The sequence below is a fragment of the Macrobrachium rosenbergii genome, chromosome 36, assembly GCF_040412425.1.
Source record: "Macrobrachium rosenbergii isolate ZJJX-2024 chromosome 36, ASM4041242v1, whole genome shotgun sequence".
NCBI lineage: Eukaryota > Metazoa > Arthropoda > Malacostraca > Decapoda > Palaemonidae > Macrobrachium > Macrobrachium rosenbergii.
The window spans coordinates 5,907,136-5,934,427 of record NC_089776.1 but is presented as its reverse complement, the minus strand read 5'-3'; the positions used below and the strand labels follow the sequence as shown (position 1 = coordinate 5,934,427).

The 27,292-nt window shown below is 41.3% G+C and overlaps 1 protein-coding gene across 1 annotated transcript in view; it reads right to left on the bottom strand.

Moving 5' to 3' along the window:
• Window positions 1-27,292, bottom strand: part of LOC136856568 (uncharacterized) — a 121,832-nt gene that overhangs the window by 44,326 nt on the left and 50,214 nt on the right. Inside the window, exon 3 of the mRNA XM_067134435.1 lies at window positions 11,695-11,824. Coding sequence (XP_066990536.1) covers window positions 11,695-11,824 — 130 coding nt within the window. The remainder of the gene's footprint in view (window positions 1-11,694; window positions 11,825-27,292) is intronic.

The following is a 27,292-nucleotide window of genomic DNA, read 5'->3' as shown; positions in this document are numbered from 1 at the left end:
GTAAAAATAGCAGTAATATGTGTTCTTTCATGCCCAGTAGTTTTGATTAAAATACTTTCTCTCCAATTTATTTACAGTTGAGTTTCATCCATGTTGCTGATGCACGATAATTTATAGTCATTAGCAGATGAACATTGTTTTCTCAGCTTCGGCTACAACTTGCAGCTTAAATTTAGCAGTATATTTCCTTGCTGATCTTTTACCCATACCGAATAAAGGTATACTGTAATGTAAAAATATATCAGTCCTATTCTACTTAACGTCATTTGTACTATAACTATGGTAAATGTTTACTACCATACGATGGTTGAAGTGCAAGCAAAGAGGCTGTTGTTATCCAGTTCGGTTATATAAGCAAAACAACAGTTTCTCGTTCGGTTGTTTAAGGCTGTACGCATTTATGCAAGAGTATAACGTTACTAACAATACAGTACTTTTATCATTCTCTTTTACTTTTAACTAGAAGATGGGATCAGGAGATTGAGGAAAAGAAGTTGGTCTATCATAATTTGGTCTCTCTTGCTGCTTGATTGTAAGCTGCTGCCTGCACCCAAGCTAAATTTAAAAATTTTTCTAAATATTGTCATATCAATATTAACTGCTTACCCCCTCGTAAAATCGAATTATCGTAACTCAAGAGCACTATCTAGGTACCTGAGTATTTTAATAGTTTTATCAAAAAAAGTGTATTTAGTCGGGAAAATATGAAAATACAGTAATTAGTGAATAATTCTCACTGAAATATACCGTGAATGGGCGAATTTTCAGCGAATAATGCGTATATATGTTCCATACAGAAATTCCCGAATAGGTGAGTCCACAAATTGTGAGAACATGAATACGGGAGGTTTACTGTACTGTGACTGTGAATTAATATTTTAATATATTACTACTATTTTATGGATATGACCCATTGATCATGTTACCTTACATCATATTATGGACATGTACTTTTGGCCATGTCAGCGTGTTTTATTTCAATTGTTTGTTGCCTATACAGTGATATAGGTTTGTTGCCAATACAGTGATTTAGGTAGCTAACACTACCTAATTTTTAATAAATACTTATTCCTTTTACTACTACTGCGCTGCTAGTACTCAGGAACTACAGATTACCTGCACCACAGCGAATTTCTCAAACTGCTTTTTGCCTGTGGAAATGGCTCATAATTACCTGCCATGAGCCAGGAGAATTTGATTGGTTCCCAGACATGTGTGAAATATGCAACATGCAGCAAGTTTAAATGGTGAAAGAGCTCATTTTAAACTGTTTCTATGAGTTACAGGCCTCAGTAAAAGTATGGAAGGAGATTACATACAGTCGACCCCCAGTATTCTGGGAGGGGGGGGATAGGGACCACAACCACCCACGAACAGCTAAAATCCACGGATACTTGACACTCCCCTCTAGAAATGCGTATAGCTGCTTATTTTATCAGTTCAAACACCAAAGATCCCTCCTCTCAAAACGCTTATAACTACCTATTTTAATAGTTCAAACACTAAATACAGCCATACCCTGAACTTACGTGAGGTTAGATTCCAGAACCCCTCATGGAAGGTGAATTTTCAAGTAAGTTTGGCATGGTCTCTAAAAATGCTAATAAATGCTTATTTCTAAAGTTTAAACTAAATATGACCCTAACCATGCTCCCAAATTATTAAGTTAACTTTTACATGAAATTAAAATTACTATAATTTCATTACCATTAAAAAAAAAAAAGAAATAAATGGTTGGCATAAAAACAGAGAGTTGGAAGAGAATTTCTGTCTCTCTCCCCTTCTGACCGATCTATTTTTAGAAGCCTTCTCAACCTCTTTTTAATAACCTCTTTATTCTATGTCTCTTTCTCTTTGTTCTGAAATGCTTTTTCATGAACAAAGTGTTTTTTATTTTGACTAATACAACTCTTAGTTATTGTGTCTTTAAGTTTTAGAATGTATTTGCTACACTAGCACATTTACACTTTGTAGATGGTACGGGTAAAATTAGATCAATTTAAACTATCTACTGTACTGGTAAAGACGTACAGAGAAATAATTTGTAAAAATGTGTGAGCGCTAACTATGAACGAGAGAGAGAGAGAGAGAGAGAGAGAGAGAGAGAGAGAGAGAGAGAGAGAGAGAGAGAGAGAGAGAGAGAGAGATTGTCCTTTCTTGAAATATCAAGTTAAATTATTTATGAATTATTTAGAGAGAGAGAGAGAGAGAGAGAGAGAGAGAGAGAGAGAGAGAGAGAGAGAGAGAGAGAGAGAGAGAGAGAGAGAGAGAGAGAAGTTATTCTTACGTTAGATATCAAAAGATGGAAATTCAGAATTAAACCAACTTTTAAATGAAATTAAAGTTACTGTAATTTCATTTAAAAGTTAGCTTAATACATTACCCTTAAAAAAAGAAATAAATGGTTGATGTAAGAATATAGGGGAGTGTGAAGATTAGCCCTTAAACGCCGAGCCTCTATTTACAAAAGTGTCTGCTGTATGCCAGCGGGGTTTGAAACTTAGCGCCAAAGCAGAAAGAAAGTTTTTTTCAAAAAATCACAGCATGCTTAGTTTTTAAGATTAAGAGTTCATTTTTGGCTCCTTTTTTCTCATTGCCTGAAGTTTAGTATGCAACCATCAGAAATGAAAAAAAATATCATTATCATATTGGAATATATGATAGTGTGAAAAAAAATTTCATATATAATTGTATACAAATTGCGCTGTGAGCAAAACGGTTAAAGCTAATGAGTTATTTTTTGTTGTTGTATTGTACACTAAATTGCGATGATTTTGGTATATAACAAATTATAAAACGATCAAAGCAACACAGAGAAAATATTATCACAAAATGATGCATGAATTTGTAACATGCAGACATAAAAAAAAAGTATTTTCCAAAAATTGTGCTAGAGACTTCCCGTTTGTTGCCAAATGAAGTTAAATGATTGAATATTACTAGAATGTAACTAGTAATATAAGAGTTTTAGCTTACAATTGCATTTTTCTACCATTTCGGTCGAGTCAAATTTGACCGAAGGTTGAAATTTCGGCACTCATCGTGATTTATATGAAAATATTTCAAAACTGATAAAAGCTACAACCATGAGTTATTTTTTTTTTTTGTATTGTACATGAAATTGCACACATTTTCATATATAAAACTTTATGCAACGGCTAATATAAAATGGTGCAAACATTACGACAAACTGACTAAAGAAATTCTGAGATTTTCAGCGGAGTTAGCACGTGCGCACGTAAGGAAAAAGTTTTTTTCAAAAATTCACCATAAATCGAAATATTGTGCTAGAGACTTCTCGTTTGTTGCACAATGAAGGTAAATGATTGAATATTACTAGAATGTAAGAGTTTTAGCTTACAACTGCATTTTTCAACCATTTTGGTCGAGTCAAAGTTGACCGAAGGTTGAAATTTTGGCACTTACCGTGATTTATGTGAAAATATGTCAAACTTGATAAAAGCTACAACCATGAGTTATTTTTTGGTGTATTCTACATGAAATTGCACACATTTTCATATATAAAACTTTATGTAACGGCTAACAGAAAACTGTGCAAAAATTACGACAAAATGACTAAAGAATTTCTGAGATTGTAAGAGCCTGACGCCGTCTCTTCCAAACGTGCGTGTTCGTGTGTTCGTTGTCCATCGGAGTGGCGAGACATTTGGCGTCTTCACAAACAGAAACATACACACAGTTTGATACAGAAGATTCGTTGGAACATTATGAGTACATGATTAGAATGCTTGCATGGCAATGCAAGTAGTGGTGATTGTACATACATCACGACAACAATGGTTAAGGAGAAATAGATGGAAATATTGTATGGTTGAAATCGCGTTCCTTTAGAGAAAGAAAATGAGATGCTCTTGTTGTCTTGTCCACTCTGATGGATGATGAACACACACGTGTTTGGATGAGATGGCGTCATGCTCTTACAAGATTTTCAGCAGAGTTAGTGCGGATGTAAGGAAAAGTTTTTTCAAAAATTCACCATAAATCGAAATATTGTGCTAGAGACTTCACGTTTGTTGCACATTGAAGGTAAATGATTGAATATTACTAGAATGTAAGAGTTTTAGCTTACAATTGCATTTTTCGACCATTTCGGTCAAGTCAAAGTTGAGGAGCTTAAATCCCAAAGAGATTAATCTCAAGACTCATTGTCAATGGATCACCTGTAAAATCCTGCTCCATTCCGGAATTCTATTGTTCCGGACACCTCCACCTCTTTTCCCCTCCAGTCTGGGGAACCTTTGGCGCCTAACCCTTTATGCTTCCCAGCATGAAGGCTCCCTCCTATCGGGGGTGTGGGCACACGGAGGTTGGTGGAATTGCATTTCTTCCCTTCCAGCCTGGTATCCCCTTATCCGGGTTTTACCAGACTGTCAGGAGGAGCATGGCATCTATCTGGCAGGATCCCTAAGAGAGCCCTCATCTTCCCTAGGGGCTGGGCATATCGTCTCCGTTGAGAACTCTAACGGAGTGGCAGGCGGAGAATTCCAAGTTCACGCCAGCTATGAGGTCTTACCGTGCTCTCTTTGAGAGCCCTGCTTCCTACCCCTTGTGCTCGAATGTAGCCCCTCTTATCAACAGGCTTGTTTGAAAATAAACCGCTGAGGCATTTCCGGGAGACAGATATCACAGATACGTTCACAATGAATCTTCTAAGCCCGGACTACGCTTCTAATTTATTCAGCGTACAGCTCCTAAGCTTCGGAGTCAATTCCGGAAGCTGAAACAGGTGTAAGTCAGGCTTGCAGGCCCTGGAATTCTTTGACTTTAACAGAAAAATGTCTGTGGTATATAATGGCTGTTCGTTGTTTGGTCCTGATAAAATCTCTCTTGTCAGGTTTTCTGCAGGTCACGCTTTATTTCATCAGTCCTGTTGGACAGCTGAAAACACTTTTTAGCCAGCCACGTTCCGCCTTGAGCCGAAAAATCTTATGAACAGTTTCACCTGGAGAATTAATCTTTTCCCCCAGGTGGGCGTTATTCGGTCCGTCGGGGCTACTAATGTTACTCAGAGCCTCCGTTCTCGTGGGTGTCTACCCTACGAGCGGAAACAATCTGATCTTGCCGGCCCTATCCCAAGTCCGGCAAGAAGTTCATGTAGTTCAAGCGCCCCCCTGCTCAGGCGGTGGTGCAGGCTCTTCAGGTTTCTGCCCCTGGACAGCCGTCAGCCTCTCACTCCCAGCCTCCACCTCGATGTGTGCAGGTTCAGCCAACACATCAGCCCCTTGTAACACCCCCGTGTGTCTCTGCCTCCCCCATGTGCCTCCGCCGGAGTTTTCTTTGCTTCATACGAAAACCCAAAGAAAGAATTTTCACTAGACATTCTGCCAGAGGCTCTGACCCTCGGGGTTATCATAGGAGCAGGGAAGCATCCTGCTCCCCTCCGAGAAATTGGGAAGGCATACGCTTCAGGGGAGACAATCAAGCCTCCTCCCTGTAGTATTTCTCATATGGGTGGGAGGCTGTACCATTTTCGGGGCCACTGGAACTTCAGTCCCTGGGCCCAGAGTATAGTTATCAAGGCCCGGGGTGGAGCTGGACTGTTTGTCCCCCTCCCCCAATCAGGTTCAGTCAGCTTCCGGCCAGAGTTCTGGGGGTCTTTGTGAATGGCCTGTCAGGCTTTTTCAGTCTGCCAAGGAAGTTCCCTTCCACTGGAAAATTTTTCCGGGCGTGTCCCGTTTATTTTCCTCATTCAATGCGGCAAGTCTCGGTTGCTTACAGTCTTGTGGGTTCGGATCCTACTGCTCCGTGGAGCCATAACCACCTCTATAGACCGTTCCGACGCTTCCTTTCACATCTTGGTTGCAGAAAGGTTCTATCCCTTCTTGGGATTCAGACTCGGGGAGCAGGCTTACCCCTTCAGGTTCATGCCCTCCTCAATGCAGCCCCAGAGTCTTTGCCAGTTTGAACAATACCATAGTTCAACAGCTCCGGTATTAGAAGGTTATGCTAGCCGCATATCTAGTTGCCTGGCTCATTTGGGCACCCAGCGTCGGGAATTGCCTGAGGGTGCCGGTCATTATAATCGGTTTTCTAGAGTCTCTGGGCTTCTAAGTACACAGGAAGGAATCCCACCTGATTCCGGAGGGTAGCCTTCAGTAGTTGTGAATCCAGTGGAAGCGGAAAGAGATAGCAAGGACGACCTATCATTTCATCAACTCAAGCATACCTCTCGCCGTGCCCAAGAAAAGGTCTTGGGCTCTCTCCAGTTTGCTTCAGTGACGGTTCTCCTTCTGAAGTCAAAGCTGGAGTTTATAACTCGGGTATGGTGGAGTCAGGGACGTGTCTCCCTGATTCCTCCTGTTTGAATAGTGGCCTCCGGCCTTGCACAACTGTCAAGTGCTTATCGAAGTCAGTTCCTCTCCAGCTTTCCCCTCCGGCCTCAGTATTCCACACCGTCACCTCTCTGGGTGGGTGGGGTGGATACCCCGGCCCCATGAAGTACATGGAACTTAGTCGGTCACGTTCCGGCAGTTCCATATCAATGCTTTGGAGGGCTGTGGCAGTCTTCCTGTCCTTGGGAAACTTCTTCCTCCCAAGAGGTTTCATTTTAGGCTGGTTCTGAACAAAACAGCAATAGTGCGCTGCGTAAACAAGTGGGTTCGAACTCGAGTTGCTTCATTCAGGTTATGGTTCATTCTTCTCCATAACCAACAGACACAAGTGCCTCTGTCTGCCACCCTTCTCGTAGGGGTCCAAAAGGTCACTACTTTTTCCCTATCCAGGGCCTCCCCCCTGGTGTCGGAATAGTCCTTAGATGGAGCGCCATTCAGGTAGTCTTGTGACCTTTTCCTGGACCTGGAAGTAGGTCTGTTTGCAACCCAATTCAGCCACAAACTATCAAGCTGTCACGTCTGGTATAAACTCAGCCTGCGTCAGCCCCCTCAAAGTTCTGATGCCCTGGCTTTGTGGTCTTTGTGAATCTTACAGTTTAGGAGGAAACTGATATTGGTCCTGTTATTACTGTTTTCCTAAAATCAGTCAAGGGATCCTGCTCTACTGCAGTATGGTTCTGCAACTAAGTAACTAGCACTCTTCACAGTTTTCGAAGCTACAGTAATGATGCGACCGCATTGGCCCCGAGGAAAGTGTTTTGTTGGAACCAGACTCACAGGCTCTTAACTTTCACCCCTAAGGTCTGTGTTCGTCTAAGACCAGTACTCCGTCCACATTCGGTTTCCTGGTCTTTGAGTAATGTATCGGAGTTAGCTTCGGTAACCAACAATCATCTTGTTCTTACCTTTCCTTGTTGGGGAAGACCCAAAATTTTAATCAGCTTAGCTTCTAGTGTTAAGTTTTCCTGTACTGTCTGCCCTGCCTAGCGGAACCAATCATTTTGGTTTCCCCTCATCAGGGATAGTGTTGTGAATTCCTCACCCTAACTTTCTATCTACAGTTGAAGGTCCTCATTTTCGGTGGTCACCTTGGAAAGTACTCCCCCTTTTACAAGGTCTGTTTCTGTGCCCAGTTTTCTCCTTACAGGCTTTTTTAGACAGGACCTCGCAATTTTGTCAGATCCTCTCTTTTTAAAAAAATGGGGGGGGGGTACTGTCATTGTGTCTGCTATTAGGCAGAAAGTATTTTCTTAATACAAGCCTATTCAGGTTCAATTCTAAGCTCATGATCTTAGACGGTGACCACTTACATTATTTTCATTACATGAATTTAGAGGATCTTACTATTGTTCAGGGTAGAATTCTCCTAGTTTTCAACGTCTCTATTTAAGTCTTTAATAGCATAAGAATGATGTTTATTTCTCTGTTATTATTTCACCGGCCGACACGGGACCCCGATCCAGAAAAAGGATTTTGACAAAGGAAAAATCTATTTCTGGGGAGGGGCACGTGTCACCCGGTGACCCACCCCTGTTTTTCATTCTCTCCCTCCCATGGTAAACATCATTCTAGTGGGGTGGGTGCTAACATGGAATGCGACTAGTGTTGCCTTGTGTACAGTCCGCGAGTAGTGCATGGGCTTGTATCGGCACCTCTCTCGTTGGGACTTTTGACATTGGGAATCTTTATAGGGCAGGGTCCCGTGATTGTGACAATCTCACCCTTTACCATATACGACTCCATTTCTTGGAGCTCGCTCTGGGGGTAGTAACCCCAGCTTTACATTTAACTTTTCTCTGGTATCTAGCAACGGAATTACCTAGAAATAAGTGCTGAATGGATTATTTCACCGGGTGACACGGGCCCCTCCCCAGAAATAGATTTTTCCTTTGTCAAAATCCTTTTTTTATTAAATTAGATGAGCGAACTGGGGGTAGTAACCCAGGCATTCTAGATAGCTTTTTCTCTGGTATTTTTAGCAATTCTTATACCTAGAAATGTGCTTGATGGAACCAATTTCACCGGGTGACACAGGTCTTCCCCCAGAAATAGATTTTTCCTTTGTCAAAATCCCTTTTTTCTTTCTCTGATTTACTGAGTTGTATTTCATTACAATTTAGTTGCCTATATGATTATCACACATTATAACAGTGCACAAGAGAATATTTGATCACTGTTGATGTTTCATCTCTAACAAGTCTCGTCTGCAGCTACTGTTTTGAGACTTCATTTGTAAACACCAATTGTCTCTCTCTTTCTTAATGAAATATGAAGGACTGTATCATAAACGTTTATGTACATAATTAAAAATAATAATTCAATTAATACATTCATTTCTTTTAGCAACTAAAAAATTATTTTCCTAACTCTTTTGGTAGCAGGCTCAATCAGCTGATTCTCAGAATGTAAACATTATACATGTCAGACGATCAATTTTTATTACACATATTGCAATGATAACAGATCAATATAATACTGTACAGTACAAATGGATTCTGTAAGTGAAATAACATTTTATCGATATTTTGCTGTTTACATTAATATTAATATTTGAAAATTAGTAAATCAGTATAGCATGTACATACACAAGAGAATATTTTATCACTGTTGATTGCATTTATAATTTGTTTTTTTGATAGCGTAGTCACTTGTTTCACCCTCAAGGAGTTACCCCCATGGTGTGCCAGTGCTCCATGGTGACTAGACTAGTATCAAAGAAATATTCTTTAGCCTGGTCTTGTAGCCGGGTATTGTGTCTTAATGAAAATACTATGACACGTGGTAGAGTATAATGGACTCAAAGATAAGAGGGTTCCCTTCTCTTCAGCGAAGCTGAACCTAGTTTTTCATACGTCAAAAACTGCAAGAAGTGACTACTGCGCATGCGAGTCTGCCATCTTGTTTACAACCAGGGCAGGCAAAAGACCAGCCCCATTACCCTCTACTAGTCGAAATTGTGCGCATGACGTTTCAGTGCTCCTCACAAAATCACTTTGATTTCAAATTTTTTCATCAGTGAGGATCATGGAAATATCTAAACTTGAAAGTTACGTGCTTATTTTTAAGCTCCAGTTAAAAATTATTAACTTAAACTGTGGAACAAGTGTTTATTTTGTGTACAGAAGCCAGAAACCTGACTTTGTTTTGCAAGCACATGGTCAGCACTCTCTCACAATCTCTGTTATTTGCAAAAGGACCAAAAAATTTCAATTTTTTATCATTCTATTTAGAAGTTTTAACTAAAGAAATGTTCCACAATTTATTATTAATTTGGATAATCCTTTCAGATAATGATGCCTACAATAGCCTAGGTGGTAGCCTACACGAGATAGTAGCCTAACAAATTCAGTGTGATTCTATGATCACAAATGTATATTTCAAAAAGCAAGAACAAAAACGCATAAAAAGCAAACGGCAATTTAGCAGAGAGTACAGCAGACATCTTCACTTGACAGCGGCCAAAAGCAAAGTGGAATGTAGACCAACAAGTGGGCAGGGCTTCCCCCTACCATCGGTAGTTGATGACTTTGGCTGAAATTTAAATGGCTGTCCCAGCTCGTGTTTGCAAGCTAAATCCCAGTATAGAACAAAGGTTTGCATTTGTATAGGAGCGAGTAAGGGTAGCAAAAGTTACATAGCAACATCTGGGAACTTTCAGAGCATGCAGTGAACACTTGCATGTGCATAATGTTCCTGTCAGCTACTGGAGACAGTGAAAACTTACCCACATGCATAGTAACAGCTGTTTGCTGTTCTCTATCATTCTTTAAACATGGACTGAAGTAAGAAGGACTATTCATATCACAAAGAAGTGCTTAAATAAAAAATGTTCTTAGGGTTATTGGCCATCATCTTAGAAATACTGCCTTTGTTAAGAATATCCTGATGAGTGTTCTAGAGAAAAAACTTGTGATTGTGTCATAAACAGAGTGGATTATTGCAATTCTATATCTTATAATCTGCCTAAGATGCAAATTAGGAGGCTGCAAAATATATTAAATAGAGTGGCTAGATTAATAAAATGGTCCACTGCATGGCAGGATTACACTGCATTGTTTGCATTGCACTGTCTTCTTATCAAAGCTAGAATGTTTAAAATGTGTGTAATGACTCACCAGCTATCATGACTGGGTGTCCAAAATATTTTAATGACTTGCTGCATATAACACAGAAAATAGATGGAGTCAACACAAGAATGCATCATTAAATGTACTGCTCCACGACTACAATAAGCTCCCACTTGGTATCAGGAGGACTGAAAATACCAAGTTGTTCAAGAAAAAATGAAGGACTTTCCTATCTTTGAGCTAAGTGACAGCATGAATTTGACAACTAGTATGGAGTAGGCAATAAAAAAAGGTGAAAAAATGACAATTCTGCTTTCCAGCATTATGTATATGATGAGTTAAGTTTGCAGGTCTAGCAGAGTGCCTTTGGCAGAGTGGGGCCCTAGGGAAAAGGAATAAACAGTGAGCCATAATTATAAGTATTGGGTTTGTGGGGAAACAAAGATAACTGAGAGGAGATAATGAGAACTCTCATTTACCTTTCACTATGGAAGCACTCCCTAGTACAGTAATGTTTGTTCCAAAGAACATCGGATGATTGCTCTAATTTCTAACAATAAGCTTATAATCTTATTTCTATTACAGCTAAACTATAATACATTTATAATTGAAATTGCTCTAATTTCTAACAATAAACTTATAATCTTATTTCTATTACAGCTAAACTATAATACAATTATAATCTAGCACCTTTATTTCCCATAAACAGCAGTTTCAGTAATATGATGATCTCTATACTAATTTACTCAGCAACTTTGGGGAATCTTGGTCATTGTCTTTGGCATTTCTAGGGCTCTGGACAAGATATACCATAAGGCTTAATAAAAACAAAATCAGTTTAAAGATTCACTCATTTCTACAAATAAATGTCAGATTTCTTATCAGGTAAGTTTAGTTCTGTTGTCATTAACAATGTGCTATGTCTGTGACTCTACCTATCTGCTGCGGACTTCTGAAAGGATCTTCTCTCTAACCTACCATTTTTTTGTTCTTGCCATTTACATGCAGATGACTTAATTTAAACTTAACAACTCTTCCTCTTTTTAGTTTCAATCATCTTCAAAAGCTTGTTTGTTATGAAAGCTCACTGCACTACATAAGCCTTTACACATTTGCAATTCAGTGGACCAGTATTAATTTGTTGTGCTAATGCTGATCAACAGCATAAAAATTATATACAGTATAATGTTCAATTATGATGACAACCACAAACCAAAATATTCTTAGATTAAAAATGAAACTGAAGAATGCAAAAATCCTGCTGAGGAACTTACCTATACACATATGCTGTAGGATCCCGACGTCGATCAGAGGAGCTGTGGTAACCAATGCAAACCTCTTTAAACTTGCAGTTCTTGATTTTACATCTACTAACCTTGTAAGTCAGAATATTAAATTCAGAGCCTAAAAAGATAAAAGAAATGTTTAGACACAAAAGCAAACACAACATTATACAGGTAAAGCACTTGTAATGAAATATTGTACATATAGTTCACGATAAATAAAACATTACCATTTTTACCGAACACAGGTAAGACTTGAAACCACGAATTTTGTTTTACATGGACAATACATAATTAAGTGAATTACAACAGCCAAAATAACAGATTGCTAATAAAATTTGTAACCCAACCAATGCTTTTTACAAGTATACAGTATTGTACAGGTACTTAATCATTAATCAGGCTCCATTACTAATTTGGCACTCATTTCAGGTGCCGTAATTTTAAATTTCCGTTTGGTGGTGCTCACTTGCTGCACAAACAAACTTGGGTAAATTTGTAAAAGCAAGCAAACTATTACCACTTGTTTCTCTTCATTTATTACAACCTGCTAAGTTTTAGCCCAAGCCACAGATCCAATTCATAAAGGAAATACAAACTCCACGTGTAAAGCTCAACACTGTGCACTGTCTATTAAAGATAAGGTTCAACTTCCCGGAAAAAAATCTACAGCAGTGTTTTTGTGAGAAGGTTGTGTTAAGTATTCAGTCATAGCTCTTTGACTGTCTATGACATAAAGAAATGGAAAAAAGTGTTTTGCTAACAATGATTCAAAGAAACAATGGAAAACAATGAAGAATGGAAAAGTTCCTAACCAGATCTGGTTCTAGTGAAGAGTACAGTAGTATGTCACGTGTGAGTGAAGGTGTTCAGAGAAAGGTGTGCATAGTCTTGATAGCTTGACAGTGGTGAACAGTGAAATCACCTAACTGACAACAATGGAAATTAAAGGAAAAGAAAGAAAAAAACTATAAGGAAAAAGAACAAATTACCACCTGGTGATTGTTAAAATGCACTCAAAATCAATAACATAAAATGTAAAAACTATTTTGAAAATATTTTTCTGACTTCTAGACAATTTACAAGATAATGTATCTTCTGTCTAAATAACGGAGAGAGAGAGAGAGAGAGAGAGAGAGAGAGAGAGAGAGAGAGAGAGAGAGAGAGAGAGCAAACATATATATTCTTAATACTACTGGTAAACACTGAGATCAGCTGACATAAAACAATGGAACTAATAACAGATTCTTAGTTGTTGTTTGCTAAAATGCACCCAAAAAAGGTAAAAAATTAAAAGAACTCCTTTTTTTATCATTACAGCATACTAAAGCATTTTCTTCTGGACAACTTCCTGTACATACATAGATATTTTCAACACTGCCACTAAAGTGGCAAGAAAGTGTAATCTAACCTAACAACTCTGTGATTTGGCAAATCACTAATCTAGCATCCTCCTGGTCCCAGTGATGCAAGTTCAATGATTGCCTACCTGTACTTTTCACTGCTGATGCAGTGTAATTCAGTAATTTGAGTGGATATGTAATAAACATATCTGACTGTACAAATATGTGGAACATCAATGTTAATGTATTTGTAGGTGGACATTTAACCCATATGCTGGCCGTTGTTCTAATATATAAATAAATAATGAATATGTATATGTGAAGTTTAGTAAAACACTTCTTAGAAATGAAAAAGTTAAATAAAGAATTATGGTTTATGCATTATTCACAAAAATAGTTTAATCATACACTGTCTATGGATAAATCCAATTTCTGAATTTTTCCCCTCTCTCTTTGCCATGAGAAAGAGCCTCCCTCTGGAGGACAACTCCCCCTCTGAGCGAAAAGAAACTGCTGGAGAGGAACCGGGTTGGTCATCTTCCCCCCCTCGGTGGCTCTCTACTGATGAAGCAGCAGGAGTCAGCGAAGGGGAAACCAATACCTCAGGAGTGGTAACACAGGCAGGAGTTTAGCCGAGGGCAAGAAGGAACCAGAGAACCTTCGGTGTCACAGGCAGAGTATTGCACTCCAGTGACACCGGAGAAACCATCTTCTCTCACTTTTTTTTTCCCAGAAAACTTCAATCACTGTTCAGACAGCCAGACCTGGCACTTGGTACAAGGGGTAGATTAGTTCCAATCATGTCTATGGCATGAAACACAAAGGTAGAGGGTCAATCTCATAAGAGAAGAAGAACTGATTGTAAGGCCTGTCCCTCCCTGGGCAGCGCCTAAGGTTTACAGGTTTCCTCTCCACAGGCAGTTGTAAATTAGGAGTTTGCATGATGAAATAAAAAACCCAAACAATACAAACAACACATATTTCAATCAGTCGGACAGAGAGCAGAGAAGACGTCTGTACACAACAGCAGCTGAAAACAAAGTGGAGTGCAAATGAATGAGTGTGTGGGCTTAGACTGCTAGCATCAATAGTTAATGACCTTGCTTGAAAGTTAAACAGTCATTCCAGCTCGCATTCGCAAGCTAAATCCCTGTGTAAAGACCAAAGGTTTATATTTGTGTAGGAACAGATGACATATCATTCTAATGGTCTCCACATAAGCCTCTGCAACTCAGGGTTGTCCGAGTTCTGGGACAAAGAACCCTCAGGTCCCTCCAGGCCCGGTCCTCCTGGGTCACTCCCTCAGCAAGAGAGGGACACTCACCAGACACCCCTGGCGATCAATCAATCACTCAGGAGAACTGTATGTCCTGACTGGTCCAAGGACCGAACCAGGAATGTAGGCCTCCACGCACAGGCCGGGATGGGATCTGTCTGGTTCAGGAAAAACTCCATGGAGGAGGGGGGAAGAGTGAGGGATAGTGAGCACCCTTGCCCAGCCTGTCGAAGACTGAAGCCCAAGCAGGTGAGCAAGGCCATGGGCGGTCGTCAACCTGTGGTGATGAAGTCGCACAGGTTGGGGAGACAGTCCCACTCATGCGAATGTGGGCGGGGCCTGTCCCATGAGTATGCTCCAGTCTTCTTAGAAGCTGAGACTTCTACCAGGGAAGAAGACTGAGCAGGGGATCTTCTCTTGCCTTGCCTGGGTGACTGGGCCACTGTCCTGGGACCCCTAGGCTGCTATCCTGAACAGCAGGAGGGGGGTGAGGGAGCACCTGCATGCTCTCTGCTCACTTTCTCTTGCTGGGCTGCATTGACAGCTGGGACCTAGGTCTATAGACCAGGGACCCTTACTGACCCTCGTAGACAGGCTACAGGGGGCCAGTACCAGTGGCCCAAGCAGGCGGGCCACCAGGGTTGATACCAGTACACCAGGTACTACTACAGGCACACTGGGGGTCAGAAGAACAGGAGCAGTGGTACTATGGTACCACTAGCGAGAGACCAGGCCTGTTACCAGTAGCCAAGGTAGGGAGGTTACCAGGGACTGTACTGGTGGCCTGGGTAGGTGGGCTACCAGGGTTGGTATCAATACCTGGGGTTCTAGAGAACCCTGGGGTAGCAATTGCACCCGTCCACTAGGCAACAGGCATAGTGGTACTCATGCTAGAGAGAGAGACCCGTCAGCCCTCTCTGCATAAAGAGGGCTGGCTGCTGGAAGCTCTACGAGACTTATTACTATTATTATTCAGCAGATGGAACTTATTCATATGGAACAAGGCCACAGGGGCCAATGACTTGAAATTCAAGCTTCCCAAGAATATGGTGTTCATTTCGAAGAAGTAAAGGCAGTCCCCAGTTAACGACAGGAGTTCCACTCCACGCCAAGCGCCGATAACTGAAAACTGTTTTTAACCGGAACATCACAATAATTATGGTAATAAATGGTGTTTACAATGCCATACGCACTGATAGACCCCTTACAGACGCCTATAAACCCCTTGCGCAGAAAATCGCTTACCGACATCGATAAACCGCCTACTGACGCTGATAAACCACCTACCAATGCCGATAAACCACTTACTGGCACCTAAAATGAGGTTAATGACTTCATTAGCCAAGCATTGTAAAACCGAAACGCCATTGACCGATGCCGCTGATAAGCTGGGACTGCCTGTAAGAAGTAAAGGGAAATACAGAAAGAAGAGATATTCACTTGTTAAAAAATAATAAAAATAAATAAATAGATAAAAATGTATCAAAAAGCAAGAAGAGTAGTATTAGGGTAGTAATGCATTGCATTTTTGCTTGAACTTCTCAAGTTCCAATTGCATGACATCCTCTGAGGGATTGCTCCAGTCTAATGGTGTTAGGAATAAAGGACCTCTGGAACAGAGAAGTTCAACAGCAAGGCACATTTACTGCATACTGGTGCTGCTGCTCAGCAAATCTGGTTGCTCTCTGCAGACAAAGGGGATCAGGGATCAATTGTGAATGTGAAAGATCTCTGCTGAAATACAATTTATGAAAAAGTGACGAAGATGACCACCATCCGTCAATGGTCCAAGTCATAACTGCTAATCAATAGTGTTTTTGTTCTACTGGAGTTCGGCTCATGCCCCACTGACTACACCATTCCCTGATCCGGTCCATGTCCCGACTGAGGCTAAGGGCAGCTTCATTTCTGAACAATCTTGTTTTCCAGGCCAACAACCATATCGCTTGTGTACACTAAAAATAACAGTGGACAAAGAACACTGCCCTGTGGAACTCCAGACAAAATAGGTCTTGGTTCACTGAAGATCCCATCCACAGCAACTCTCTGCTGCCTACCTGTAACGAAATCTTCAAGTAATCTTAAAACATATCCACCCACTCCAAGACTCTGAAGTTGATAAATAAGTGCCTTATGATTTATTTAATCGAAAGCAGCACTAAAATCTATTTGAATTACTCTGCATTCAAAACCCTTATCAAAGTTCCCTTGCAAATGGCATGTCAAGTCTAAAAGAGCATTGCAGGTACTTAGCTGCTTCCTGTGCACATTGACTATCAGCTAACAATCCTTTAGGTTCCACATACTTATATAGTGGCTTAAATATAAGTTTTTCAGCAACTTTCAAGAGCACAGGGAGAATAGAGATTGGCCTGTAGTTACTGCAGTCTGCAAATATGCCACTCTTTGGAGGAGACACTGTGTTACTAAGCTTGCACTCATCCGCAAAGATACTACCGTATATTGACATAAAAATCTGTAGAAACTTTTTTAAAAAACAAAGGGAACAAACCATCAGGATCTTCTCCACCCCAGCCATCAAGATTATCCAGAATTTTTTTAACATCCCTGGAGCAAAATGCAAATTTTGTAAGAATAGGTTCAGGATGACAAGAATCAGGGAGATGGACATCCTCAGCTGACTGCTTAGCTTCAAAAGTTCAATGAAGCAGTTCAGCCTTTTCTCTAGGGCCAGTAACTAATTGACCACAATCTGTTAGTCGTGGTGGAATGGAAGACGAGCCTGACACAAAGATAGAAGATGCCCATTTGGTCCAACACAGATGAGGTTGAGTAATTCCTTCAAGTTTCCTCTTCAAGGAATTACTGTAATTTCTTTCAGTTGTATGGTAAGTTCTATTCGCAGCACAGCGAGACCCAACAAAAATGGTGTCATTTTCATTTGAACAATTTTGTCTCCATGTGATGAATTTGGTCTGTTTGTCATGGTTGGCTTGTCTACATGTAACATCAAACCATGGCTGGTCATTTGTCCTAAATTTGATGACCTTTCTAGGAACATGTCTTATTAAAATAGACATCAGCATTTCATTTAACTTCTTGGGATCAGGATCTAATATAGCAACTGAGATATTAATGCCTGACAAGCTTCAATAATGTGATCCCAACTGGCTTTGGATTTCAGCCTAGCAGTTTTTCCAATGGTAATTAGGAATATACTGATTGACAGATATGTCCACCTCAATGGCGGAATGACCAGAAGTGCCTATATATTCACAGTCATTGGACTTCACAATAGCTGGAACATCTGTGAATATGAGGCCTAATCTATTACTAGAAATGTGTGAGGTTTCCTCAATTAGCTGGATAAAATTGGAAGATACACAGAACTCAAGAGCAGGCTGGCCATGTTGATCTATGGAATTTGAATTTAGCCACTGCCTGTGCTTTGCATTAGTGTACAGTCTCCGTAAATAAATAATGAAGCTTTAGAATCCTCTGACAGAGCCATACCAATCCTTTCCAAACGACAGTCATACATGTATAGAATCACAGATATTTGGATTGCGGTAAACAGCAAATAGGTAAACACTGTTGAACTTTTTGAAAATTTTAAAACAAGGAACTTCATGGCAACTATACTCCAAATTTCTCTGACAATAAATAGGTAGCCTGGACTTAGTGTATACTGTACAGCCATACTTTGTGCATGTGGGATGTTACAACGATAAATAAAATAAAGGCCATCAAACCCAGGGACTAAAAACTCAACCTGAGAATTGTTACTACTTACAAGAATCTCAGGTAAAAACACCAAATCATAGTTACAAGCACAACTATGGGGATCAAGAAAATTTAACCTTAAGCCCCGAGTGTTTGAGTAAAGTACTTTACAATTTTTCTTACTGTAATGCGTAACAGGCCCAGGGTTCAGCTCAATGTCTCCCGAACAACAGTACTGTATTTGCATTATTTAAAAAATTCTGCTGAGAGCAGTAAACCCCCATATTTGCGTTCTCACGATTCATGGGATTTTCTGTGGAACATATGTATAAATTATTTGCGAAAAATTCGGCAATTCACAGACTTTTTCGTCAAGAAATATTCACTAATTAGTGTATTTTGATGTTATTTTCATGACTAAATACATTTTTTATGATAAAAAAATTATTTACTAATTTTCAAATATTAGGATATAATAATAATAATAATAATAATAATAATACTGTAAGGTTAAATAATACGTAACTCAAAGAGAGAGAGAAACTGATTTTCTCCCCTCCATTCAGGATGGACCCGATAAAAGTACAGTACTATTGCAATTATATTAAATGATATATAAATGTTTCAAGATGATAGTATAAGCATTTTTATAGGGTACATTTTATAATAAAAATGACATTTTTATAATAAAATAATGTTTTATATACACTTACCAAGTAATTACAGAGCTATAGTTTCTACTTTAAACAGCAGCTTAAGAACTGAAAATTCCAAGGTAGCGCTTTTTTAATGGTGCAAGTAAGTGCCCATTTACCACTTCGGGGAAGAATAGGTAAAACGTAGCTGAAGAGCTTAATTGTTTAAGCTCTATGTCCATGTCGAGGGAGGTGGGATGGGCTGTTCATGTAATTACTTGGTAAGTATATATACAACTTTATTTTATTATAAAAATATAATTTTTTTCTATGAAACTTACCAAGTAATACACAGCTGAATCCCACATTGGTAGGAGGTGGGAAGAATGGACATGCACTACTCAAAAAACATTATAAAGGAATGCATTTGAAATAATAAAAATGAAATTTTTATGATAAAATAACGTTTCACTTATACTTACCCGGTAGTTACATATAGCTGTCGTCTTTGTGTCACGGCAGTATTCAAATTTCCACGCTAGCGCTTATCGTTACAAAAGGTGATCCCTCTACCCCGCCCTCTATCGGGGTATCGGGAACCGTCCCAAAGAACACGTCATAAGTTTTTTGCCCAACTGCCCAGGTGAGGGGAGGAGGGAGGTTATGATTATGTAACTACCGGGTAAGTATAAGTGAAACGTTATTTTATCATAAAAATTTCATTTTCACTTATACAACTTAGCCGGTAGTTACATATAGCTGATTGGCACCTTTGAGGAGGTGGGGCACTGGCAGCTAATAAAATTCTTGGAATTATCTACTTGCAACAAGTTAGACATAGGTTCCTTACCTTTAAAGGTAGCTGACTCAGTGGTTACTGCCTCTGTAGTCTGCTGGCCTTTATATTGTGCCGAGAGGATATAAAGGGATCCGTGTGTCGGACACAATAAAAAACAGTACCTGCCGAGAGAACATGGCTGCGTGCGGACAAGTCTGATGCCCTTGATCAGGCGCAGTACAACGAACACAAAACGAGGGATCACCTAACATTACCATAAAACCAATACCAAAGATTAAAAACTGGAAGATACTAACACATCATGTATCTCCAGGCAACCTTCAAAAACAACAACCCCAACACCAAGGTGAAAATGTTAGTTAAGGAGCGGACTCCTTTTCACCTCCCCCAACACCGTGTCAGTCGCAATAAAGGGCCCCAGCGTACTGCACTCTTCGAAAACAGTTTGCACGTCCACTAAATAATGCGATGCAAACACTGACTTGCATCTCAAAAGGTGGACTTAACCAAGTCCTTCACAGATAAGTTTCTGCTAAAGGCTACAGAAGTCGAAACCGCTCTAATCTCGTGCGCGCTTTACCTTAAGAATACTCATCTCTGAGTCAGCACACTGCTCATGAGCTTCTTTTATCAGGCTTCTCAAAAGAAAGAAAGGGCATTCTTAGAGAGAGGCCTAGAAGGATCTCTAACCGAGCACCAGAGGTGGTCATTGGGACCTCTGAGCTTCTTCGTTCTCTGAACGTGAGAACTTGAGAGCTCTCACAGGGCAGAGGTACCTTTCAGGTTCTTCGGGACCGACCAATTGGGAAAGGTCCTTAATTTCGAACTCTCTTGGCCAAGGTCTAGACGGGTCTTCGTTCTTGGCTAAGAAACCAAGAGTAGACATACATACTGCCTTCCCCTTAGCAAAGCCTACTCTTTTGTCAATCGCATGTAGCTCACTTACTCTCCTGGCAGTAGCCAGAGCTACCAAAAAGAGTCTTTTTTTCGTGAGATCCTTCAAGGAGATGTTCGCCATCAGTTCAAAGGACTGAGACTGTAACCATCTCAGCACTACGTCAAGATTCCACGTCACTGGTCTCTTCTGGTCTCTCTTTGACGTATTAAATGATCTAATCAGATCTGAAAGGTCTTGACTCAAAGACACTTCAAGACCCCTATGTCGAAAGACCGAAGCTAACATGGCTCTATACCCTTTAATGGTAGGTACAGCAAGCTTTTTCTCTCTGTGGAGGAACAAGAGAAAATCGGCCATCTGGGCTATAGACGTCGAAGAAGAAGACACGCCTTCTCTTCTCAAACACCAGGACCTAAACTGTGTCCACTTCGCCTGGTAAACATTGTCAGAGGATTCTCTTCTTGGCTTCGCGATAGCTTCCAAGCCTCTCTGAAAAGCCTCTCTTTCTGATGAGTCTCCTGACAGTCTGCAGGCGACAAGATGAAGAGCGGACAAGTTTTGGTGGAACCTCTGAAAGTGCGGCTGTCTGAGTAAATCTGGTCTCTCTGGCAGAAGTCTTGGAAAGTCTGACAGTAGGTTTAGAAGGTCCGGGAACCACTCCTGGACGGCCAGAATGGAGCCACCAGAGTCATCCTTACGTTTCAATGGCTTGAGAACTTCGAGATGACTTGCCGCAGGATCTTGAACGGGGAAAGGCATACAGGTCCAGGTCCGACCAGTCCATGAACATTGCATCCACGAAAACCGCTTTGTTGTCTGGAACTGGAGAGCAGTAAAGGGCAGCCGAGTCGTTTTGTCGGTTGCAAAGAGATCTATGAGCGGACGTCCCCATATCTTCCAAAGCTCCTCGCAAACTAGGGGATGTAAAGTCCACTCGTTGGATAGGACCTGGTTCTTTCTGCTGAGAAGGTCCGCTGCTACATTTTTCTCCCCTTGAATGAATCTCGTTACTAGTCTGGTCCCGATCTCCTCTGTCCAAACTAGTAGCTCCTCGAGGTCTCAGAAGGGACCACGAGTGAGTGCCCCTGTTTCCGAATGTATGCCAGAGCGGTCGTGTTGTCCGCCTGGACCAAGACGATTTGCCTTCCACTTCTTTTTGAAAGGCTAACAGGGCTAAGTGAACCGCTTTTAGTTCCTTTCGATTGATATGCCAGTTTCTCTCTTCTCTTTGCCACTGGCCAGAAACTTCTTTTGTCCCCATAGTCGCTCCCCAGCCCTTGTCCGAGGTCGGAAAAAAAGAGTTAGGTCTGGGTTCGAAGCTGAAGAGGAAGTCCTTGTGACAGCCTTCTTCTGACTCTCCACCAACGGAGGCACTCCTTTATCTTTTCCAGAAATGGCGAATGTGAAGGAGTCCGGGAACTGTTTCCTGGGCCACTTCTCTTGCAGGTAAAACTGCAGTGGTCTCAGGTTCAAGCGCCCCTGTGGCGGAATTTCAAAACACAAAAAAAACAGTACACAACACTCACCCTGGTCCTCGGTTGCTGGAAGATGGAGTAAGGCGTCCACGGTCGCCAACACAGCACACAAAACCACACAAACCAAAAAAACAGAAAAACACACTGACTCAAAACATACAGCAACAAGAACAGCACACTAACAAGGAAAAACAACAACTTTGTATCAGCACAAAAAACTGTCCAAAACCAAACGACAGACCAGCACTAAGCTCTGACTCAAGACTCAAAAAAAAACCTCCAAAACCGAAAAAATCCTCACACATATTCCACAGACAGACAGCGCCTAATAAACAAACTAACGACCTCATCCTCTCTTCCAACAACTGAAGCACTCACACACAATTACACTCTCTCTCTCTCTCTCTCTCTCTCTCTCTCTCTCTCTCTCTCTCTCTCTCTCTCTCTCTCCTTGACGTTGGGAAATGCTAAATAAAAACAAATTTATTCATCCCTCTATATTTCTCCCCCTTTTAGCATTTCCCAACCAACACCTTTCACACCTCTTTTCAAATCGCCTTACGCAACACCCACGGATGCTCACTAGCAGGTCCTCTAGATCGCGTTCATGGGCACGCAAATCATTCTCTCAGAATCACTCTCTCTTCTAGCAACATTCAAACTCACATCATCTCCTCCATTCTCTCTCAGATTCACGCTATCTTCTTCACTATTACCACTCTCAATTTCATCCACAATCTCATCTATACCCTCTAACTCGTTCCCAAATACCTCCCCAATTCTTCAACTAACCCATCCCATTCGCTCATTGACCTTTCCAATTCTTGCAACGATTCATTCATGCTTTCAATCACTCGTATATCACTGCTACGCTCTCTTACTCTTACACTTTCGCTCACCTCCAACTGCTCACTAAAACCTACACGTTCAGTCAACTCAGTTATATCAAACCCGCATATGCTATACGTTCTATCCATACCATCCCATTCATCCGTATTACACGCTTTATCACTCATTTCCACTTTGGCACTCACACCCTATCACACAACTTACGACCATTCAGTTTACTTACGTTCTTCCTTTCTTACGTTTTCTACCATACTCTATCAAAACAAATTGCTGATCCTCCATGCAATGTACTTGGTCCACCCAGCATTCCTCAACCATTTATACACCCCATGCATTTCGGTACATCCATCACGCAACTGGTTGTGATGCTGCTTGCATCCTGGACACATCCACAACATTTGAACCCAACTTCCAACACCTCAGTTTCCTCAAATTTTTCACGCTTTATTTACATTCAACCGCCCTTTCTCTTACTAAACACTTTCTTCCCACCTTGTAACTTTCAAACCTTTCATGCGCCTCTTCATACACTTGATCATTCATGCCCAATCCATTCCACATCTTTCAAAATTTAACACATATTTACGCATCTCGGTTCTGAACACAACGCCGCCTTCTCAATCATTATCATGCCCATCATCTTACCAACAGTTGCCACATAATCCACATTCACTCGGGAGTACCCATGTTCTATGCAATCACCATTTGCAAACTCCCATCCAACAAATTCAGGCCCATTGTCACCAACCTGTCCGCACCTTGACCCACCATTTAACCCCAGTCTCATCTTTTTGTTCCGGACACTCCCTTGACTGCAAATGATCTACCATTACAACCATTGCCCACCTCTAGCAGTCAAACAATCGCTCCTAAAACTCCTTTCATCTGCACCTACACAGGTGGATTCTTTTGCACACTTTGTATGTCCTTCACTTTCCACATCTAAAACATTCCCATAATTTATTTTTCCCAGATGCCCAAACTTCCCAATAAACACACCTTCCCCTTTGTACACTAAACTATCCCTAACCAAATCGTCCAACCCGTTGTTCCCTTACAAACCCACACCCCTAACATTCATCCTCACTGATTTTGCACCTCCATTACTTGCTCTTACACTCCTATCTAGTAGACACATCCCCTTTTAACCATTCTCATTGGGCCCCTCAACACTGCATCCCTAAAGCTTCCAAAATCAACTCTGGTACTTCTCATCATCTACCCCAGCCCTACTACACTTACACTTGTCCCAAACCATGCCTCTCTTTTATAACCCTGTCAAGCTCATAATCTTCTACAATTTCCAAAATTTCTCCCCAATTTGTCAACCTTTCATTCGTCCATCTTTTCTTCTCCTTCCGCATCTCAAGTTCCTCAACCCTAAATCTCTTTTCCCACAATCTACTCCATCTGGCACTGTCCCCACAGTAACAAAAATCACATTCATACCATTTTCACTAACTCCTTATTCATTCATCTATCCCATCATCCCAACAAACTTCTTCCTTGCCAACGTCTCAGCCTACAAGCATACAGTGACAAGGTTTCCCCAGCTTTCATTCTTGCCTCATCAAATTCATTCTTCCTCTTATACTTAACACTCGCTTTCATACGCCTCGCTTGCTCAACTAATCTAGCTTTCACCTTGTCATACTCAACATCCCCCACACTCATAATAACCCTATACATATCAAGTAAAACCCAGTCAAATACTCTCCTAATTCTCGTGTCCACACTCTCTTACTTTCCCCATACTTATCCTGACAAAACCTTTCATACTCCCTAAAGAAATCATGCACATCCCTACTTCCATACTCATTATACTTTTCACACCGGGTACCTCCTCACATACATAGCCTTTCTCACTTCTTTCTCACTTTCACTCTCACTTTCGCTACTTTCACTCTGTCCTTTCATACCCTCTTCCGAATACAAAGAGTCCACTTCTGCACTTACATTCATCTTACTCATTACACTCTTCTTCCCCTCTTTTTATCCACTTTTATCCACTCACCTCCATCCACCTCACTATCACTACTGCCTTCACCCTCTCCCTTCTTTCCTGCCTTTCCCACTTCCTTACCCTTCTTACCAGTTTCCTTTCCTTTCCCTTCTTCCCTTTTTTTTCTTCCCCTGACTTATCCTTACTTTCCTCTGTTCCTTCCCTTGCTTTTCATTCCCTTTTCCTTACCCTGCCTCTCATTCCCTCGTTTCTTACTTCCTATTCCCATATCACTTTCATCACTTACGCTTCCATTCACTTCTTCCTCCTTTTCCCTCTCTCTTGCCCCTTCACACGTTCCAGAGAACCTGCCTCCAACAGCCCCTTCTCCAAAAACACCCTTGAACATACCTTTCACCATTTCTTCCACACCTTTCATCATTCCTCCAACTTTTTATCCATCCTCTCTTCCATCCTCTCTTCTTCTTCTCTTCTGACTCTTTCATCTCCCCTTTCATTTCTTCTTTTGCACTTCTTAGCATTCCTCCATCTCCTCCAACTGACTCCTCAACTCCTCATTCTCACCCCCTCAGCCTCCCATTCTCCTCCTCCAGCCTGCCCTGGAGTTCCTCTTCCACTCCTTCCTCTTCAGTCTCTATCTCACTCATCCTGACCTCTTACTCTCACTTGCCAGCTCTTAACGGCTATTTTACAACAGCCCCACGTTGGGCGCCAAACTTTATGTGGCGGAATTTCAAAACACAAAAAAAAGTACACAACACTCACCCTGGTCCTCGGTTGCTGGAAGATGGAGTAAGGCGTCCACGGTCGCCAACACAGCACACAAAACCACACAAACCAAACCAAAACAGAAAAACACACGACTCACGAACATACAGCAACAAGAACAGCACACTAACAAGGAAAAACAACAACTTTGTATCAGCAAAAAAAAACTGTCCAAAACCAAACGACAGACCAGCACTAGCTCTGACTCAAGACTCAAAAACTCCTCCAAAACCGAAAAATCCTCACACATATTCCACAGACAGACAGCGCCAGAAACAAACTAACAACCTCATCCTCTTCCAACAACCGAACCACTCACTTACGACAATTACACACTCTCTCTCTCTCTCTCTCTCTCTCTCTCTCACACACAAAACGTTGGGAAATGCTAAATAAAACAAATTTATTCATCCCTCTATACCCCAGTGACTTTACAAACTTCTCCACTGGGTTAAACATTGCAGATGCTGGCTCATCCATCTGCTTGGACGAACAAATCTTCCTCTGCAGAAAGTCGTCGATCTTCTGCAGGCATGAGGCTATCCGTTGGTTGGACAGAAAAGCCTGTCTGAGAGTCCAGACTCACTCCCAAATAGACAATCTGCTGACTGGGAGTAAGGCAAGACTTCTTGGGCTTGATAATGAGGCCTAGAGACTTTGGACTTGAAGAGTCTTTGATAGGTCCTCCAAACAGCTCTCCCACGGAGCAGCTTTGAGCAGCCAATCGCATTGAGGTACATGGAAACAGAATGATTCCAGGTGAAGATGTCTGGCTACTGACAACAGAACCCTTGTGAAAACAATCAAGGGGCTGTCGACAGACCAAGTTTTGGGAACGGAACTGATAAACCTGTCCCTCGAAGACGAACCTCAGGAACTTCCTTGAAGCTGGGTGAGATCGATTCGTGAAAATAAGCTGGATCTATCAAAACCATCCAATCCCCTGATGTAAAGACGCCAAGACCGACTGAGTTGTCTCCATGGAGAATTTTGTCTTCTGAACAAAGACATTCAACGACTCACGTCCAGGACGGGTCTCCATCCCCTGATGCTTTTAAACCAGGAACAGAAATTGTTAAACCTGGAGATAGAGGGGCATGAAGCAGTTCTATCGCAATTTATTTCCAGCATGGCTCGGACTTCTGAGCATAGGGCGTCTAGTTTATCATTTGGAGTTGTGCAGTAGTGACGCCTGTAAAGAAACTGGAGCCTCCACTAAAGGAGGTTTGAAAGGAAGGGGATGGCATATCCTTCCTTAAAACTTGATCGTCCAAGGGTCTGCTCATCTGTTGCCACTCTTGCCAGAACCTTGCAGTCTGGCTCCTACAGCTGAATGGAGGACAAATTTTCATTTACATGAAATCTGGGGCCAGTACTGTACTAGGCGTGGCTTTGCCTTTTCCTCTGGCCCTGCCAAAAACACGTCTAGAGGGTCTTCCTTTATACTGTGTCCATACAAGAAAGCAGATCTCTTTGGTAGTGTGACAGTCAGAAGTGGTAGAAAGCACAGGTCTTTTCGCTTTCTTGGCAGACTGGCAAAAGATCCTGGGTTGACTTCAGGCTAACGCCTGGGAAATTGCAGCAATGTTTTCTTGCGGAAACAGATGAGCCTTGTTTAAAGGAGAAAACAAGAGAGCCGACTTCTGGCTTGAAGAAACACCTTTGCTTGGAAGGAGCACCAAAGTTGCCTCTTTTTGAGAACTCCTGTCAGTAAATAAAGAGGCCAGTTCTACTGCACCGTCTCCCGATGCCCCTATCCATGCAACCTTACCCTACCACATCATCCAAGAGCTCGGAAGGAAGATTAAAATGACTTTTTCTTCCTGGCTAAGGCCTTTATAAAACTGTCCAGGAAGCTCACTATTTCAAGAGTCCAATACGCTCTGAAAACTTGATCCA